Here is a 16156-nt window from a genome sequence, read left to right on the forward strand (position 1 = left end):
CTGGAACTTCTTAGATGCAGTGAACATCACTCTACAAGTAATCTCCATCATCGTATGGATCAACTACCAGTTTCAGCGGAGACAAAATCTGGAACCGTTGCTACGCTACAACGTTTACGACAATCCAGCTCAACCAATGGCAAATTATTTCATGCCACAAAAATCAGGAGACCTCACAGCGACAGCTGCTGATGAAAATCTAAACAGGACAGGTATCAGTGACGCCGCGGACACCACCGGTGGTTTCAGGTGGCAGCTTCCCAACGATGATGCTGGCATCAAGTTACTCGGTGAAAGTATGTCAACAGTTCAGGAGCTCTCTAGCCTGCTGACGTTTTATTTCTGCGTCACTGGCATGTCACTCCTCGTGATGATTGCGCGCTCACTGAAGTTGGTTGACTTCCAAAGGCACCTCGACTTGACCGTGCGCACGTTGTCGCGTTCTAGTCTCGATCTCCTGCACTTCATCATCATATTCTTCATCACGTTGTTACTTTCAATGATGATGGGGCACCTGATGGTGGGCCCAACGGAAGAATCTCTGTCCAGATTGGACCTTGCATTTAACCTCCACTTTGAGTTCATCCTCGGCTCATCTCTTGACATCCTCGCCAAGCTCTTCACCGACAGGAGCATCGTGCGCTCGGAAGCTGAATATGCTGCCCTGGTGATTTACTCTTTTGGCGTGCCCATCTTCCTGCTTTTCATCCTGGTAAACTTAATCCTCGGCATCGTTGGTGATTCCTTCGGTGAGGAGAAGGAGAATCTTGGGGAGCTCAATGAACCAACATTGCTTGACGATTTCATCAGCACGGTAGCATACAGGTATGGTCGGTTCCGGGGTAAGTACCCCAGCTATACCGAACTCGTGAGATTGCTTAAATCTGTTCGTAGTTCAAAGATGAGCAAGGCCCAGGAGGTGCTCGCGAAGGGTCTCGGAACTGTCGACTCGCTTGCGCCAACTGGAGATGGCAAAAAAATTGGGGCAGGTGCTGCAAAGAAGAAATTTACGGGACCTGTAACAGAACAGAAGATTCCCGGAAATGCTGTCACATCTGGCAGCGGACATGGAAAGAAAATTAACCCGAAGGCTGACAAAGATCAAGACTTTGACGAGATGGCACACATCGAGCGTGTCATCAATGGCGTAAACACGCCTGAGCAATCAGCTCGAGCAAGGAGCCGTTGGGCTCTCTTCAAGGCAAAGGGACTGCGTGCTAACATACTTCTTCGCGCTCTCGGCGTTGATTTGAATGATTTGCGCCGGAAAGATCCCATGGAGCAGCTCGCTCTTGCTGAAAAACAAGGAATCGGACTGCTTGTTGATGTCATGTCCAAAACCGAGGATGTAGACTCTGATTCTGACTCATCTGTTGACGAAGATACAAAGGCTCGGCGGCATCATCAAAGGGCAGTTCGCGGCGAAGCGAGGGCCACCGCTTGGGACGCCGTGAAGGCATATTCGAACCCTCCGCAGGTGAACCCTAACGATAACGACTGGCAATCGCTCATGGACGACTCCTGGAACGAGTTCATGAGCAATGTCAAGGATAAACAAGCTAGGAAAACTTCCGCGCGCATGTTCCGTCTCAGGGGCTTGGGATTATTCACAGAAGCTGAGGTGACCCAATGGCTGCTCGACGCAGACGACAGCGCGCAGAAAAACGGGTGAGTTGCGAGTAGCGATCACCTCTTCCCCTTTTCCAATTCCCTCTCGCCTCCCCCCATTTCCCCCCCAACCCCGGACTTGGACAGCCGCAAGCTGCCTGGGTGTTTTTTTTCCCGCTTTCTTTCTCGAACACCAAACTCACATTTTTCGACCACTTCTTGTCCAAAGGTACTTTGGTTACCAGCCTCCGTCACGGAAAACGGTCAAATCCATTATTCGCTCGATTGCTGACAACAAGGTGCAGCAGTTTGGCGCCGCTGACAGCGATGAAGAGGAGGAAGAGGCTGAGCTGAACCAGCTCATCGAGATGACTCGGGACATCAAAGATAATGCTATTGGAAAGATGCAAAGGTACATACAACGCGAAATCACCTGGCAACAACAGACGCTTGCCTGGCAGCAACGCGTCACCGCTGCAACAGAGAAGATGGAAGAGGAACTGATGATGACGCACCAGACCATGAGTGACCTCAGGAAAAAGTCAACCGCTTACGGCGTTGGCGAGCTCGCCGGAGAGGAGCCCGTCGATCATGCTGTTGTGCGTGAGCGCATGTGGGCGACCTTGCAAGCCAAGCGCGCTCTACGGGAAGCCCTGCTTCACGCACCAGGCGGTGGTCTCGGAAGTGCTGCGCTGGAGATCCTCGTTGGCAAGGATAACACTCCAATGGGTCGCAGCACGGAGGAGCCTGAGAGTGTTGAAGAGTCACTCGCTTCTGAAAGGGAATCGGATCCTGAATCTGAAACTGAACAAAGCATCGCACCCAGCACCGCCAGTGGGCGTGGTGCGGGTGGCAAAAAGAATAAAGGTAAAGCCGCAAGTGAGGGTGAACGCACGACAACCACCTCATCTATGCGGCGCCACCGCGTGGCCAAAAAGGAGAAGGCTGCAAAAAAGTCGAAATACGATTTCGATTGACATCCCGAACCTTGGCCAGCGGCTCCCTCAATGCGCCCTGCAAGGAACCCAAAAATCCGCAGAGGAAATGCTTGATATAGGGCATATGGTCTACAAGTATTCGCACGGTTCATTGGAAACATTTGTAATAAAAAGTTAGTCTGTTTTTCACACGTTTCGTAATAAGCTCGAAACTTAGCTCTCCACATCACCCGACGCCTTCGCGTGCTTCGACGGTCGTCGTCAGGGCTCTTACCCAGCGCCGGCGAAGATGTTTAAGATGATAAAAGACATGTTCGCTACGTTTCGCAGGCAAAAGCAGGTGTGTGTGCCCTCTCACTCGTGCGCGGTGTCCGAACTGCGTGCGTCTGCATTTTTCTACTGCTGGACGACCCGCTCGTGGCTCAAACGCCTGGAAACCCCTGATGTTCGCGTGCAGGAGCTTGACGTTATCAGAGCTCAGCGACTTAAGCTACAGAGCCAGATGGAGACTTTCAAGGCTGATAGTGCGGAACAACTAAGGCAGCAAGAGGAGCAAACCTTAGCGATGCTGGAGAAGGTGGTGGAGAGGATGCAAACAGAAAGGGGGCGACTTTTGACGGACCAGAGGTTGATGCAGGTAAGGTCGACTTCCTAAACATCTTCTCTCGTCCAGCCCGCACCCCTCATCCGAACATGAAAAAATGTGAGTTTTCCCTACGCACAGGAGCAAATTGCGGCCATAGAGGAGTCGCTCACGGGGCAGCTCAACCAAAAGTTGAGGGACAAATTAGAAGAGGTGCTCAGCTTGCAAGGGCAGCTGTTCGACGTTCAGAAACTGAGGAAACCACGAGACACTGACGAGTAGCACTCTATAGCTTGTTTACTAACCCTTACGTCAGCTTGCTCGCATTGTTGTCTTGGGTGTGCCTCTTGCACGCTTTGTTGGTACCAACTCGTCAGACGCGTTGTCCTCACCCACATCAACATTAGCGGAAACTGAACTGAGGGGCTTCCGACTCTTGGATACACTCCTTGTGACTGATTTCTCATACTTCACATCGTTGGGTTCAGGCTCAGGAGTCGCGGCGCGCTTGCTTCGTCCACGTTTTGATGCTGTTTTTGGTGGCTCTGCAACATCGGCAGAGTTCTTTGCCGCAGCAAGTTCACCTGACAGGCGAGCGATGATGGACTGAAGCTCCAGCACCTTGCCATCCGAACTTGCGGCGGAGCGATGTCCCAGTTTTGCCTCCTCCTCGAGAGAAGCGCGCAGCGCGTCAAGCTCCGCAGCGTGAGCTTTGGAGCTCTCTTCACGCAATAAATCTAATTCTGCTTTAGCGGCAATCACTGCTGCTTTTGCTGCAGCCTCACATTTAGCTGCACGTGCCTCGGCATCATTTCCAGCTTCTTTAGCAGCAGTCAGTTCTGCTTTCAGGCAGGTGAGCTTTTCCTCTGCAGAGGCTAGCATTTTCTCCTGTGCTCTCATACCAGCCTTTGCTGCAGATTCAAGTGTCTCTCTCTGCTTCGTAAGTATAGTATTAGCACGCAACTCAGCCTCTGTGATAGCCTCTTTCAGTCTGATGCTGGCAGCCCTTGTTTGCTCCTCTGCTGCCTTTGCCAACACTTCGGCGTGCGTCATCTCCAACTCTCGAATTTCTTCAGCATGCGCTTCCTTGAGCTTCAACACAGCGTCTCTTGTGTTAGATTCCGAGGCTGCGGCAACAGCAGCGATCTTTTCATTCTCAGCATTGGCTAGTGCAATGGCTTTTTCTTTGTGAAGGCGATCAACCAGGTCCGCCTGAAGCGCACGCATAGCCTTCTCATGAGAAATCTCCAAAGCCTGGAGAGCAGCCACCTTGTCCATCTCGGCAGCTTCTGATGCAGCGACCAATTTTAAATCAGCACTTTTCGCCGCCATCCTTGTGACTCTTTCTTCAACCTCAACTAGAGCAGCAGCATGTTTTTGATGAATATCCTCAGCAATCCTTGACGCACTATCCGTTGCTGCTTTCACAGCTGATATCTTCTCGGCCTCTGCAGCCTGAATTGCAGATGCATAAGATTGCTTTGCAGCCTCAAGTGCAGCTGCATGCGTAACCTTCAGCTCCTCCATCGCAGTCATCTTAGCAGTTTCCATTGCAGCGATAGTCTCTGCCGCTTCCTGATATGCCCTTTCAGCAGTGGCAACCTGTTTGGCGAGCTTGGCTTCGCGTGCAGCAGCAGTTTCTGTTGCAGCAGACTGAACCTTGACAATTTCTCCTTTGTATCTTTCTTCCAGTTTCTTCAATTCCTCCTTGTGATTGTTCTCAAGCTCAGCAACTTTTACCTCGTGTGCCGCCTTGACATTCACAAGTTCTGCTTCGAGAGTTTCAACAGTCTTTCGCACGGACTCATATTTCTCAGTTTCTTCAGCACTTTTGGCTGCTGCTGCTTCCATTTTCATTCTCTGATTGGCCAGCTGTTGTGTATGCTTTGATTCTATCTCCTCCAGTTGTTCTTTATGAGCTTTTGTGAGATTATCAATTGAGTCATTATGCGCTCCTTTCAGCTCATTCAGCTCTGTGCGATGCGCAATTGCTGCCTCCACGATCGCAGCCTTGTGAGCGGACTCCATAGCCTCCAACTCTGCAGTAGCATCTGATGCTTTTGCATCTGCGCTCGCCACCACATCTTCGATTGCTGCTTTATATTCCTCTTCTTTTGACACGAGGGCAGCCTCATGGATGGCGCTCAGCCTGGCGATAAAGTCATTGTGATCTTTGATTTTCACCTGAACATTCTGTGCATGTGCAGCTTCCAGTTTGGCCACAATTTCGTCATGACTGTGTTTCTCCTTCAGCAAAGCCTCGTGCGCCGATTTTTCAAGCCCTCTTCTTTGCTTAGCGATATCAATAGCATGAGCTTCAGCTGAAGCGGCAAGCTCTTTCGTGTAAGCATCTTTCATTTCAGTGATTGCTTTGTCGTGAGAAGCGACCAAATTCTCCATTTCACGCTTGTGAGTTTCGGTTGTGGCAACAAACATTGCAGCATGAGATTTCTGGATCTCGGAAATTTCATGGTTGTGCCTCTGTGCAGCAGCAGCAGCTTCAGCCTCAATATCGTTTTTTGCTCCGGTCATTACAGCCAGAGCCGCCTTTGCTTCCTCAACTTCTGTTCGCACAGCTTTGCCGGCAAGATTGGCTTCTGCGAGCTGCTGCTCTAACTCAGTGCGCAGCGCGTCAAGCTTCTCAATTTGAACAAACATCTCCTCCATCACGTTTTTCTGTTCGTCAAACGTAGCCTGCACGCGAAGCATGTTCGCCTCAGCGTCTTTTTGCTTCGCCTCAGCAGTGACTTGAGCGATGACTGCTTCTGCGCGCGCGGCCTCAGCGTTGGCGGCGGCGTCTTCAGATAGAGCGGCTGCACGCTCTGAAGCATCGCGCTGTGCCTCCAGCATTTTGTTCACACGCTCAGTTTCTTCACGCACAGCGTCGGCAGCTGCACGATCTTCGATGTTCTGTGCAACAAGCTCACACTCCTCCGTGCGCAGTGCACGGAGTTCTTTAATATCCCTCTCGAGTTGGCTCATTTTCCCTTTCGCAGGGTGAATCCCATTTTCTGCTTCTAGCTGCTCTATTTGGTCACGAAGCTGTTGCATCTCAATTCGCATCCTGATAACCTCTGGTGGACACTCAGCCATCTTGCGAAGTGATTCCATCTCCTCTGAATCAATGTTCTCCGATGATTTAACACCCTTGGATAATCTGGCTTCTTTGAGGCGAAGAACCATTTTGGTTGATTGAAGGTTTTTTTCAAGCCTGCTTGCCAGTTCTTCAACTTCTGCGAGTTTTCCCGTAAGTTTTTCTGTCTCCAGCACAGCAGCCTTTGCCGTGGCTGCGGCCACACGGTTTGCGCGGGCTATGTGAAGCTCAAGATCATTGGCACGCAAACGAGCGTGATTTCCTCCCTCAGCTGTTCCTTCAGATAAGATATTTCTGAGTCTCGTAACCTCTGCAGCAAGTTCGGCAACGGACCCAACTGCCTCCTCGTTCTTACACGCTGTTACCTTCACCAGCTTTGCTCTCTGCGCAAACTTCAGAGTGGAGAGCGTCTCTTCAATCTGACCAGCCGCCGGACTGACACATGCAAGTAATGTGCAACGTGCCTTTCCTCCAAGGGCCTCCTTCAGAAGGAAAGTGAGCTTGGAGTCGCGATAAGGAACATGCCGGTCCTTCCCGTCTGAAACGTCCACAAGAGCCTTGATCACATTACCCAGCGCCGATAGTGACTTGTTGATGGCGGACGCTTCTTTCAATCGAACCCCTGCGGATTCGGTTGACTTTTGACGTTCCGAACCAGCGAGGTCTACGAGATGAAGAAGTGCAGATCGCTTCTGCAGTGCAGCTCCAGCAAAAGCACGACGGCGAGACTCAAGGTTCACAGTGAAAACTGCATGTGATCGAGATGATTCTCTGTTCATCTCCGTTATACCCACCCGACGATTGTGGGACCCACGCTGGAATAAATCGTAGGTCTCTTCTGCGGATTGAACAGACGCCTCTGTCAGGCCCTCAACAAAGACACCCTTCTTGTCATGCTCGCGAATGTTTGGTTGCACAGCCGAACCCGGGTCACTGAGCAGGTCTGCCATCGTCTCATTGTATATTTCAAGATACGAGCACTTCACTGTGAACTCCAATTCCGGCTTTTCGATGTTGACGTCTCTGGCATTCTCCTTGTTCTCTGCCGCAGCTAACTCGCTCTCGATATGTGCAAAGATGCGCTTGAGGACGCGGGGGATGAGACCAAGTTGTTCGGGATCCTCGGCAGCGTTCATAACGCCCGTGTCGCCAGAGATATTATCAGTCTCAGTGTGCTCGTCTGGTCCCTGCATGGTGAAAGTCTTACCCGCTCCGGTCTGCCCGTATGCTATCAGGCAGCCATGGTAGCCCTCCAGGAACGCGTCCGTGACGGGAACGCCAACACTCTCGAAGATGTCCGCTTGGCTGGCGTCATGGTCATACACGTGATCGTAACTGTAGGTGGCGTTGCTCTTGGACGCAATCTCAATGGACTGTCCGCTTGTGTGAACGCCCTTGACATATCCCTGCGCCGTTCAGAACGGGTTGCACAGGGTGAGCACATGGAAAGGTTCGGCACTTTTTTGTTCTATCTCGGAGGACGGCACTCACCTGGTCTAGCTCTCGCGAGTTCGGAGGCCGAACGCGCACGAGAACTTGAATATTATGATTTGCGCCACCCCGGACAGTGTGCTCGACGGGCCCGATATCCATATCGTCGGCCATGTGTTCTGCCCAACTTCAGATGCGTCCCAGCGAAGACGTTACGGGATATGAGATTTGGGTCGTTCCCCCGTCTTTGCCCAACAGTTGAAACCGCATAACACTTACTCTTACATTTTTTTGGCATTTGAGCCAAAATTCTTTCCCCCTGTGAGTATTTACAGTCCATCATCTACGGAAAGCTAAAACTTTTCGTCTCTGACTGTTTGCCACATCCCCTGGCTACAATGTAGCCCGGCTACAATCGAAATGCCCCTCCTCGCCACCTTCGTACGATTTCGTAACTTTTAGCGCCGCCGCCGCCCCGCCGACAACACAACGTCTGGAGAGATGGCCAAGAAATCCCGCACATCCACGGCGGGCAAGTCCCCTGGGGGTGCCTCGGGCGGGGCAAAGAAGCCCACCCACTCGATGAGCCAGGAAGGTCGCGGCAAAGGTTCGCAGAGCATGCGCTCGGCGGCCACGGTGCGCCGCCTGCTAATGTACAAGCAGAAGCCCGTCCGCGACAAGAAAGGGAAGCTCATCAAGCAAGACCTGCAAAGTAAGGAGTTGCCAAGCACGCGCATTGTTCCCGACCGCCGCTGGTTCGGAAACACTCGCGTCATCGGGCAAAAGCAGCTCGAGGAGTTCCGTGAGGACATGGCGCAAAAGTCGAAGGATGGGTACACGGTGCTCATCAAGCAAAAGAAGCTGCCGCTGTCTCTGCTGGCGGACCCGGAGAAAGGCCGCACGAGGCGTGTCAACCTCCTGGGCACGTCCCCGTTTTCAGAGACGTTCAGCGCGGGACGTCGGCAGAAGAAACCGAAACTCGCTACTGACGATCTGGCCACAATGGCAGCACGCGCCGCCGCGCACAACGAGGCATACGCTGAAGGTGTGGAAGCTGGGGCAATCACGGATCGCGATTTGGTAAGACAGAACGATGGCGTTGTGGATGCCGCAAAGGGATCTCTATTTGAGAAAGGGCAGTCAAAACGCATCTGGGGAGAGCTTTACAAGGTGGTAGACTCCTCCGACGTTATTATTCAGGTGCTTGACGCGCGAGATCCGATGGGCACGAGATGCCACCACCTTGAGTACCACTTGAAGAAGGATGCGATGAAGCGGCATAAGCACGTCATACTCCTTCTTAATAAGGTGGATCTTGTTCCCGCTTGGGTAACGAAGAGATGGCTTCACGTACTGTCCAGAGAGTATCCAACACTAGCGTTCCACGCCTCAGTGACCAACCCTTTTGGTAAGGGCGCAGTTTTGTCGTTGCTCCGCCAGTTCTCCCGCTTGCGCATGGACAAGCAGAACATTTCTGTCGGATTTGTTGGATATCCCAACGTTGGGAAATCTTCCGTGATCAACGCACTGAGAACTAAGAAGGTGTGCGTAACGGCTCCTATCCCCGGCGAGACGAAGGTTTGGCAGTACGTGAATCTCACCAAGCGTATCTTCCTCATAGACTGTCCAGGTGTCGTATACCATGACACCGAGGACAGTGACACGGACGCTGTGCTCAAGGGAGTGGTGCGCATCAGCGCGCTCGAGGATGCATGGGAGCACATACCTGATGTCGTAGCGAGAGTTAAGCCGGACTATTTACGCCGTGCGTATAAGGTGCAATCATGGGAGTCTCCAGAAGACTTCCTTCAACAAGTGGCAAGGCTTACTGGTCGACTTCTGAAGGGGGGTGAACCTGATCTCAATACTGCGGCAAAGATGGTATTACATGACTGGCAGCGCGGTCGCATTCCTTATTTCGCTCCACCCCCGCAGCTTCCGGAACACATGCGTCGGGGAATACAAGCCAAAAATAAACTTCCTGAGGATGCAGCGGATGCTGAGTTGGATGCTGCGGAAGCTATGTCGCAGAAGGCAAAGGAAGCAACCATGAGACAGGTGGGTCGACGAATGCCCGCGGCGCATGGCTTGTTCGACGAAGAAGACATGCGCGGCGATGACGACGAAGCCCATATAGTCGAAGAAGGCGACGCTTCAGGCAGTGATGGAGAGCATGATGATGAGGAGGCGGCTGATGATGATGAAGGCGCGGATGCTTCAGATGATGAACAATCTGGTGAAGAGGTCTCCGATGAGGAAGGTGATGATGGAGACGACGACAATCATGGCGACGAGTCAGGATCTGAGGAGGTACCGTTATCTGACGACGAAAACGGTGGTTTGGACGAGGCTGCGCTCGCAAAATTTGCGAGCGATGACGAGGATGAAGAGGAACCTGAAGAGGAGGATTCTGGGGATGAATCCGACGGATATGGCGAGGAAGGTTTATCCTGGGATGCCGTCCTTGCTGACGTCCGAGGAGAGAAGAGCGCCAAGGATGCCCAGCTTAACGTGCCCGCGGGTGGATCTAAGGTACGCGTGCGTAAGGGCGGTGGAGGGGGTGTGTTCCATCGCGACGCCATGAAAGCAAAGAACAAGAACAAGGTGCCACGCGGTACAGTTTCATTCATGAAGGAGGAGGGTAAGACTGGTCGCGATAGAAGCAAGGGCGCTGCCCGAACGCGGATCGCCGAGCGGAAGGCGAAACGACGAGTCGAAGTTTAGTTGTTACTGTATCACAGGTTGATTAATCTCACAAATGCCGATGCGGCGCAAAGCTCTCGCGTGTTGAGACCAGCGGTCAGTCCCGTCACCGCATTGTCTGCTGCTCCGACGCGTCGCCCACAATCGGGAGCTTGACAGTCTTCCCCAGGGTGCTCGCTCCCGCACCAACCACGGACGTAAGATACACATAGAGGAAGACGGTGTTGTATAGCAGCACCTGCGCCTCGAGGCCCGGGCCTCCGGTGAGCAGTGCGTCATCACCGCCAAGGCCTGAGATAAGCCTGATGAGCACGTCCGGGACGATCAGGAGAATGTCAAGCAGGATGGCTTGCTGGGCGTTGAAGCGAGTGAAGTAGCGGAACTCCTGGTTGTTGACGACTCCGAGATACATTCCGAAGAAGACAAATATCTGAAGGAACCCGAGCGAATACCAGAGGTCAATGGCCGGCTTGATGGGGAGAAGAAGAAGCCCAAAGAGGGGGAACTGAAGGAGCAGGAACTTGCTGTACTTTAGCCCGTCGAGGAGGGGCAAAAGATAGCAGATGGCGGCGATCGCCCTTTCAGATCCCCTGATATCATCATCTTCAGAAGCGGACGGCGTGACAGCACGCTTGAACACATCCTTCGCCCCGCTGGCTTTCTCTCGCTCTTCTCGGGCGGCAGCCTGCTCTTTCTTCGCAGCCATCACCTCCCTCTCGATCCTCTCTTCTTCCTCTCTCTGCTTCGCTGCATCCGCCTCGAGATCCTCACCCAGGATGGAACTGAGACTCGAAAGAGTATCCTTCTTATCCGTGCCATCCTCTTCCCCCACGGCGTGCAACGGCATGTTGACCGCCCGGCCGCGGAACCCGCGCCTGCGGTTGACGTGAAGTGATTCAGCCTTCACGCCCGCCGCGGTCCTGACAAGGGCGCAGGCCGAGGTCCTGGTCGCTTTCGCCAAACCTGCGCGCCTCACGGCGCGTGAAAGTTCCGCGTTGTGCCGCAACGAAGGCACGCTGATGACGTTCATTTTTCCGTGTGGCTTCCTGGTGGCAGCGCGTGTGGGGACAAGCTGGCAAATGAGGACCAGAAAAGGAGTTGACGTGGCGAGTCGCGAGGAGCCGTTCCATCGCGGGTGTCCTTAAGATTAACCAAGATTAACCATAAATTTCCATGGATAAGATATGTGCTTGCAGGTAGTCTATATGGAATACAGACTTATTAAATTCATGTTAGTTTCCTTTCGAACCTTGCATAAGTCCCAGACTCGCCAAGGGCAACCACTCTCCTCCTGCTCTCGAATCTCGCCCGCGGATCGCCCGATGCCGTCGGTTGTCGAGACGGGATCGAATCGAAATTCACGTGATCGCCGCTGGCTTCAAGATCCTCGTGGTCACTTTGGGAGGTGCAAATTCAGAGCCCGGCTTTTCTCTCGCTGCCCGCACACAGCGCCGGAAAAGGAGCGGGCGTTCCGCTGGTGCGCGCCAACACGAATGGCAACAAGGGAGAGACAATAACTTAGAAGAAGATAACATTTCATGCATCGTTGTCTCAACTATCGACCATAATTGTCCAAGAAGGAGCCTCGGCGGGCGCCACTTTCCCTCTGCCATGGAAGCCCACCGCCACCACCAGCTGGAGGGGTCGGAGGAGGGGGTCCACCCGAGTCCCCTCCTTTTCCCGAATTAATGCTGCTCGGTGTTGCGAATCCCGTGGCGATGACCGTGACCTGGAGCTCGCCCTTGTACTGGTCGTCAACGACGGCGCCAAAAATGATGTTTGCAGCCGGATCTGCGAGGCTGGTGATCACCTCGGACACTGTGTTGATCTCCTGGAGGGTGAGATCAGAGCCTCCGGTGATGTTGTACACGATTCCGGTGGCGCGATCGATGGAGTGCTCGATGAGAGGTGCTGAAATGGCCGCCGTGGCAGCCTCTTCAGCGCGATTCTTGCCCTGCGCGACTCCAACCCCGAGCATGGCGGTGCCCGAGCCCTTCATCACCGCCTTCACATCCGCGAAGTCGACGTTGACAAGGCCGGAGATCGTGATGATATCAGAAATACCCTGCACACCCTGGCGCAGCACGTCGTCCGCAAGAAGGAACGCTTCTTGCAGGGGCGCATCATCCATCACCACGTCCAACAGTCTGTCGTTGGGGATGACAATCAGGGTGTCCACGTTTGCCCTTAGCTGCTCGATAGACTCCTGAGCCTGGATGAAGCGACGACGACCCTCAAATGTGAAGGGTTGAGTCACCACTCCCACGGTCAGATTTCCGGCCTCACGTGATAGGCGCGCCACCACGGGCGCCGATCCGCTGCCGGTACCACCACCCATCCCGGCTGTGACGAAAACGAGATCTGCGCCCCGAACAGCTTGCTGGATCTCAGTGGCAGATTCCTCAGCTGCCTTCTTGCCCAGCTCCGGGTTGCCACCAGTGCCGAGGCCACGAGTCACCTGCTTGCCGATCTGTATCCTGTTATCTGCCTGGCTCTGAACAAGTGCCTGAGCGTCAGTGTTCAAGCTCCAGAATTCAACGCCTTGCAACCCGCTGTTGATCATCCGGTTAACCGCGTTCCCTCCGCCCCCGCCGCAGCCGATCACCTTGATGCGCGCCTCCGAGACGCCGCTCATGTCTGCGCGAACAACTGGCATGACAGCTGCGCGACGAGATGATATGACGCGAGCCTTAGACACGACAGACTCGGTCACGTGACGCCTTGAGCTAAGCCGGACGCCGGCCGGGACCAGACTCGTCGACGTCATCGGGAATTTAGTTAGCAATAACTTGATTCTAATTCAGGCTCCTCCAAAATTCCAATAGCGGAGGTGTGCGAGCTGTGTCCTCTGTAAGTTTCGACAACCTACCGCGTGCGCACGAATTGCGACTTGCTCAACGACACGTGAGAGGTGTTGTCTGTGTCTGTGTCTGTGGCCCGTGCTCAGCAAGAATGAACAGTGCCCTCCCCGATCTTTGGGTTATCGCAAACGTCGAGACTCGGAAAACAATAATTTCGTCGAGCACGAAATCTACTCTGCTACTGGCCAGCTGGCAGACTGGCCGGTATAAAAACGGACCAGAGATTTTGCGAAGTTGATGACTTTTACAACAGCTCCAAGCTTTGTCAGACTAGACTACGTTGGACCACGGGCATATTTCGCGCCTACCGTGCTAGGGAAACCTCCGACCCCAACTCGGGGCAGAGAGGCCCAAAAGGTCCGCTCGTAGGTAACTGAGCCCATCTCAACAAGTCTGGACGCACACCTTCTCGATGCTCGAAAAGTAAAGTTTTTGGATTGCAGTTGCGCGAGTGAAGCACCAGCACGCCCCGTTGCCGACCATTCCATGGATCCCACCGTGGTGGTTGATCGACCAGAGCTACCACCCTCGTCTCTGACATTTATCTGATGCCCAGCTCTTTGACCTTCGCGCTTTACCCGATTCCTGACTGTATCCTCGGCCCCGACGGACTCGGCTTCTCCGTGAAAGATATCCTCAGGCCTTGCAGCAAAAGATGCAACCAGGAGCGCACGACGCTCGTACAGAATATCCACCAAATTGATGAACCGCCTAGCCTCGTTTTCGTTCTGCTCGGAAAATATTGGGATGCGATCGATTGTAAAGATGTTTATGTGATGTGCGAGCGCGTTGTAATCGGATGCCGCCAACGGCAAGCCGCAGATTTCGTCAAAACTGAATCTTGCGCATCGACCAGACAGTTTTGGCACCGTCACCCATCGTCCGGACGCCACAGGGATGCGAGCACTGCTGGTCACCTTCTCTTCTGAATTTACACCGCGTAGTGACCGGTCCACGGCTACGACCTCATGCCACAATCGATCCAACTCGGCTGTTCCATCACCACTGGATATGAGAGTCGATGTGACGCCTGCCGTCGCAGAAGGCAGAATCTCGGTCGCAGATCTCTTCGTTGAAACAGAGTGAGATCCTCTTAGCACAACATCCGAGCGGCGGTAGTCGACATCGTTTGACTCCCCGTCAGAGGCGTTTAAACTGATAACTTCACACTGATTGCGCAGGGTGTTGATGAAAGGGAGGAACGCTGACCTGTTTAAGCCACCCAGATACAGCTCCTCTGGTGATGAGTTAGAGGTCGCGACGAGTACGCCCCCGAAATCGAAAACTCTTTCGAACACTCTCTTGAACACCAGGGCATCCGCCACGTCAGCAAGCTCGACTTCATCGAAGCACAGCACAGGATGCACAGAGCACATGTCTCGAGCAACCGCAGACAGTGGATCCTCTCTACCTCTCTTCGCGTGTAAGCGATGGTGCATTTCGGCCATGAAATCGTGAAAGTGGACCCGACGCGCAAGTCGCGCGACGTTAGGAGGTAGAGTTGTGTAAAACATGTCCATTAGCATGGTCTTGCCTCGCCCAACGCCGCCGTGTAAGTACACGCCGCGTCTGTGCCGATGCTGTTCAGCCTCACTCACGGACTCCGCGGTTAACCCTGATGGATTCTCTCCGAGGAGGCGATCACGCAACCTTTGCAACGCTGACAGTGCACTTGCCTGCTGGCAATCACCGCCGACGATTTGCCCTGCCTGCACACGGCGTTCGAACTCTCCCTGTGGACCCAAGGCCCAACCGACAGCAACCGATCTGCCTCTCGTGTCCTCCGAAGAACTCGGAGACGTGAGCGCGTGCGCGAGTCGACATGAAGACGCAATCGATGCCGAAACCGCAGCACCGCGACCGAATGATGATGCGCGCACGAGACTGCAGATCATGGACGAGCCCCTCACCACCGCCCCTCTGCTCGGCAGCCCCTCTGTTCCGCCCGACCACGTCACCGAAACTTCTCGTCTGCCCGTCTTTTTCCGAGACGGCGCTATGACACGAAGGTAATTAACCCTTATAACTACAACATCATATGGAATTTAACACTAATTAGATAGGATGACGGGAGTGAAATACGCATGTGCGTGCGGAATGAAATCAAATTACAAATACATTTTGCTACTCTCAGCTCCTCCTCCTCCATCACTTGGTCCAAAGTCTCTTGGCGGTCTTCGTCACACCCTCGCCCTGCACGTTCAACTTCAACAGTCCGGCAAGCGTCAAGCACGTGACTCCGAGCAAACCAGCCCGCGTCGCGGGTGCCACAGCTTTGGGAACGTAGTCGGAGATCACCTTCAAAGGTTAGGGAAAACACCGTCAGCAACGGACAGACAACGGAAGGCTGCACATTGTATACTCACGAAGTTGAGACCGATGTGGGAGTGTACTGGGAGCGCAACGCCTAGCGCCAAGTCGATGGGCAGAACCCCGCCGGGAATGACCATTGCTGCTGGCACCAAACCTGCGGGAATGAGCTGTGTTGTTCAGCACTGAGACTTGCCAAAAATGTTGACGGATCCCTAAATCGAATCTCGCGAACAGTTGCACTCACCCGCGAGAGCGAAGCCCGACGCGTGATATATTTTCATCATAAGCGCGCCACGGTCAGCTGCGAGAGCGGAGTTAGGACGGGAGTTAGGACGCAGTGCCGTGCTCGTGGGCAAAGCGAAGCTACTGGGATTATACTACTCGACGCTCCTCGCTGGTCGCCTCTCAACGTCGTCCAGGTTGACGGCTGCGGAGGCGAAATGGTTTGCACGCACCAGCTAAGATACCCGCCATCTCGAGTCGCAAGATTCAGAAGAACACCACTTGCTATCACGCGGGAAACGAACGATATGGCGCCCAGGAGGGTTGGCTCTGCGAGGAGTTGTGGGTGCCAAACTTTTCAGTCAGCTGTCAGCTGGCAGGCTGGTCATTCTCGGTGTGCGAA

At 53.7% G+C, this 16156-nt stretch overlaps 8 protein-coding genes across 8 annotated transcripts; 3 read left to right on the forward strand and 5 right to left on the reverse strand.

Moving 5' to 3' along the window:
- Positions 1-1228: 1228 nt before the first annotated feature.
- On the forward strand, positions 1229-2734 carry MICPUN_108086 (predicted protein). The gene is made up of 2 exons (XM_002501322.1): positions 1229-1668; positions 1838-2734. Exons 1-2 carry the CDS (start codon positions 1277-1279, stop codon positions 2583-2585), a joined length of 1140 nt encoding a protein of 379 aa, XP_002501368.1. The 5' UTR covers positions 1229-1276; the 3' UTR covers positions 2586-2734.
- Positions 2735-2835: 101 nt separating this feature from the next.
- Positions 2836-3201, forward strand: MICPUN_57827 (predicted protein; the record flags this gene model as incomplete). The annotated part of the gene is made up of 1 exon (XM_002501323.1): positions 2836-3201. The coding sequence occupies one exon, from the start codon at positions 2836-2838 to the stop codon at positions 3199-3201; it is 366 nt and encodes a 121-aa protein (XP_002501369.1).
- A 205-nt stretch (positions 3202-3406) lies between these two features.
- Positions 3407-4919, reverse strand: MICPUN_108087 (predicted protein). The gene has a single exon (XM_002501700.1). The coding sequence runs from the start codon at positions 4405-4407 to the stop codon at positions 3442-3444; it is 966 nt and encodes a 321-aa protein (XP_002501746.1). The 5' UTR covers positions 4408-4919; the 3' UTR covers positions 3407-3441.
- A 1645-nt stretch (positions 4920-6564) lies between these two features.
- On the reverse strand, positions 6565-7816 carry MICPUN_80653 (predicted protein; the record flags this gene model as incomplete). Its single annotated transcript, XM_002501701.1, has 2 exons — positions 6565-7587; positions 7655-7816. Coding segments are annotated over 2 exons (1185 nt in total), but the record flags the coding sequence as incomplete, so codon positions are not given.
- A 420-nt stretch (positions 7817-8236) lies between these two features.
- MICPUN_81269 (predicted protein) lies at positions 8237-9586 on the forward strand (the record flags this gene model as incomplete). Its single annotated transcript, XM_002501324.1, has 1 exon — positions 8237-9586. A coding segment is annotated over one exon (1350 nt), but the record flags the coding sequence as incomplete, so codon positions are not given.
- An 877-nt stretch (positions 9587-10463) lies between these two features.
- On the reverse strand, positions 10464-11387 carry MICPUN_100046 (predicted protein; the record flags this gene model as incomplete). Its single annotated transcript, XM_002501702.1, has 1 exon — positions 10464-11387. The coding sequence occupies one exon, from the start codon at positions 11385-11387 to the stop codon at positions 10464-10466; it is 924 nt and encodes a 307-aa protein (XP_002501748.1).
- A 485-nt stretch (positions 11388-11872) lies between these two features.
- On the reverse strand, positions 11873-13187 carry MICPUN_108088 (predicted protein). The gene has a single exon (XM_002501703.1). It carries the CDS (start codon positions 12990-12992, stop codon positions 11913-11915), a length of 1080 nt encoding a protein of 359 aa, XP_002501749.1. The 5' UTR covers positions 12993-13187; the 3' UTR covers positions 11873-11912.
- Positions 13188-13441: 254 nt separating this feature from the next.
- MICPUN_57832 (predicted protein) lies at positions 13442-16088 on the reverse strand. Its single transcript, XM_002501704.1, has 5 exons — positions 15987-16088; positions 15776-15832; positions 15585-15685; positions 15371-15516; positions 13442-15189 (listed from the first exon to the last, which is right to left on the reverse strand). The coding sequence occupies exons 1-5, from the start codon at positions 16003-16005 to the stop codon at positions 13494-13496; spliced, it is 2019 nt and encodes a 672-aa protein (XP_002501750.1). The 5' UTR covers positions 16006-16088; the 3' UTR covers positions 13442-13493.
- Between the last annotated feature and the right edge of the window lie 68 nt (positions 16089-16156).

This window comes from Micromonas commoda, chromosome 4 (genome assembly GCF_000090985.2).
Source record: "Micromonas commoda chromosome 4, complete sequence".
NCBI lineage: Eukaryota > Viridiplantae > Chlorophyta > Mamiellophyceae > Mamiellales > Mamiellaceae > Micromonas > Micromonas commoda.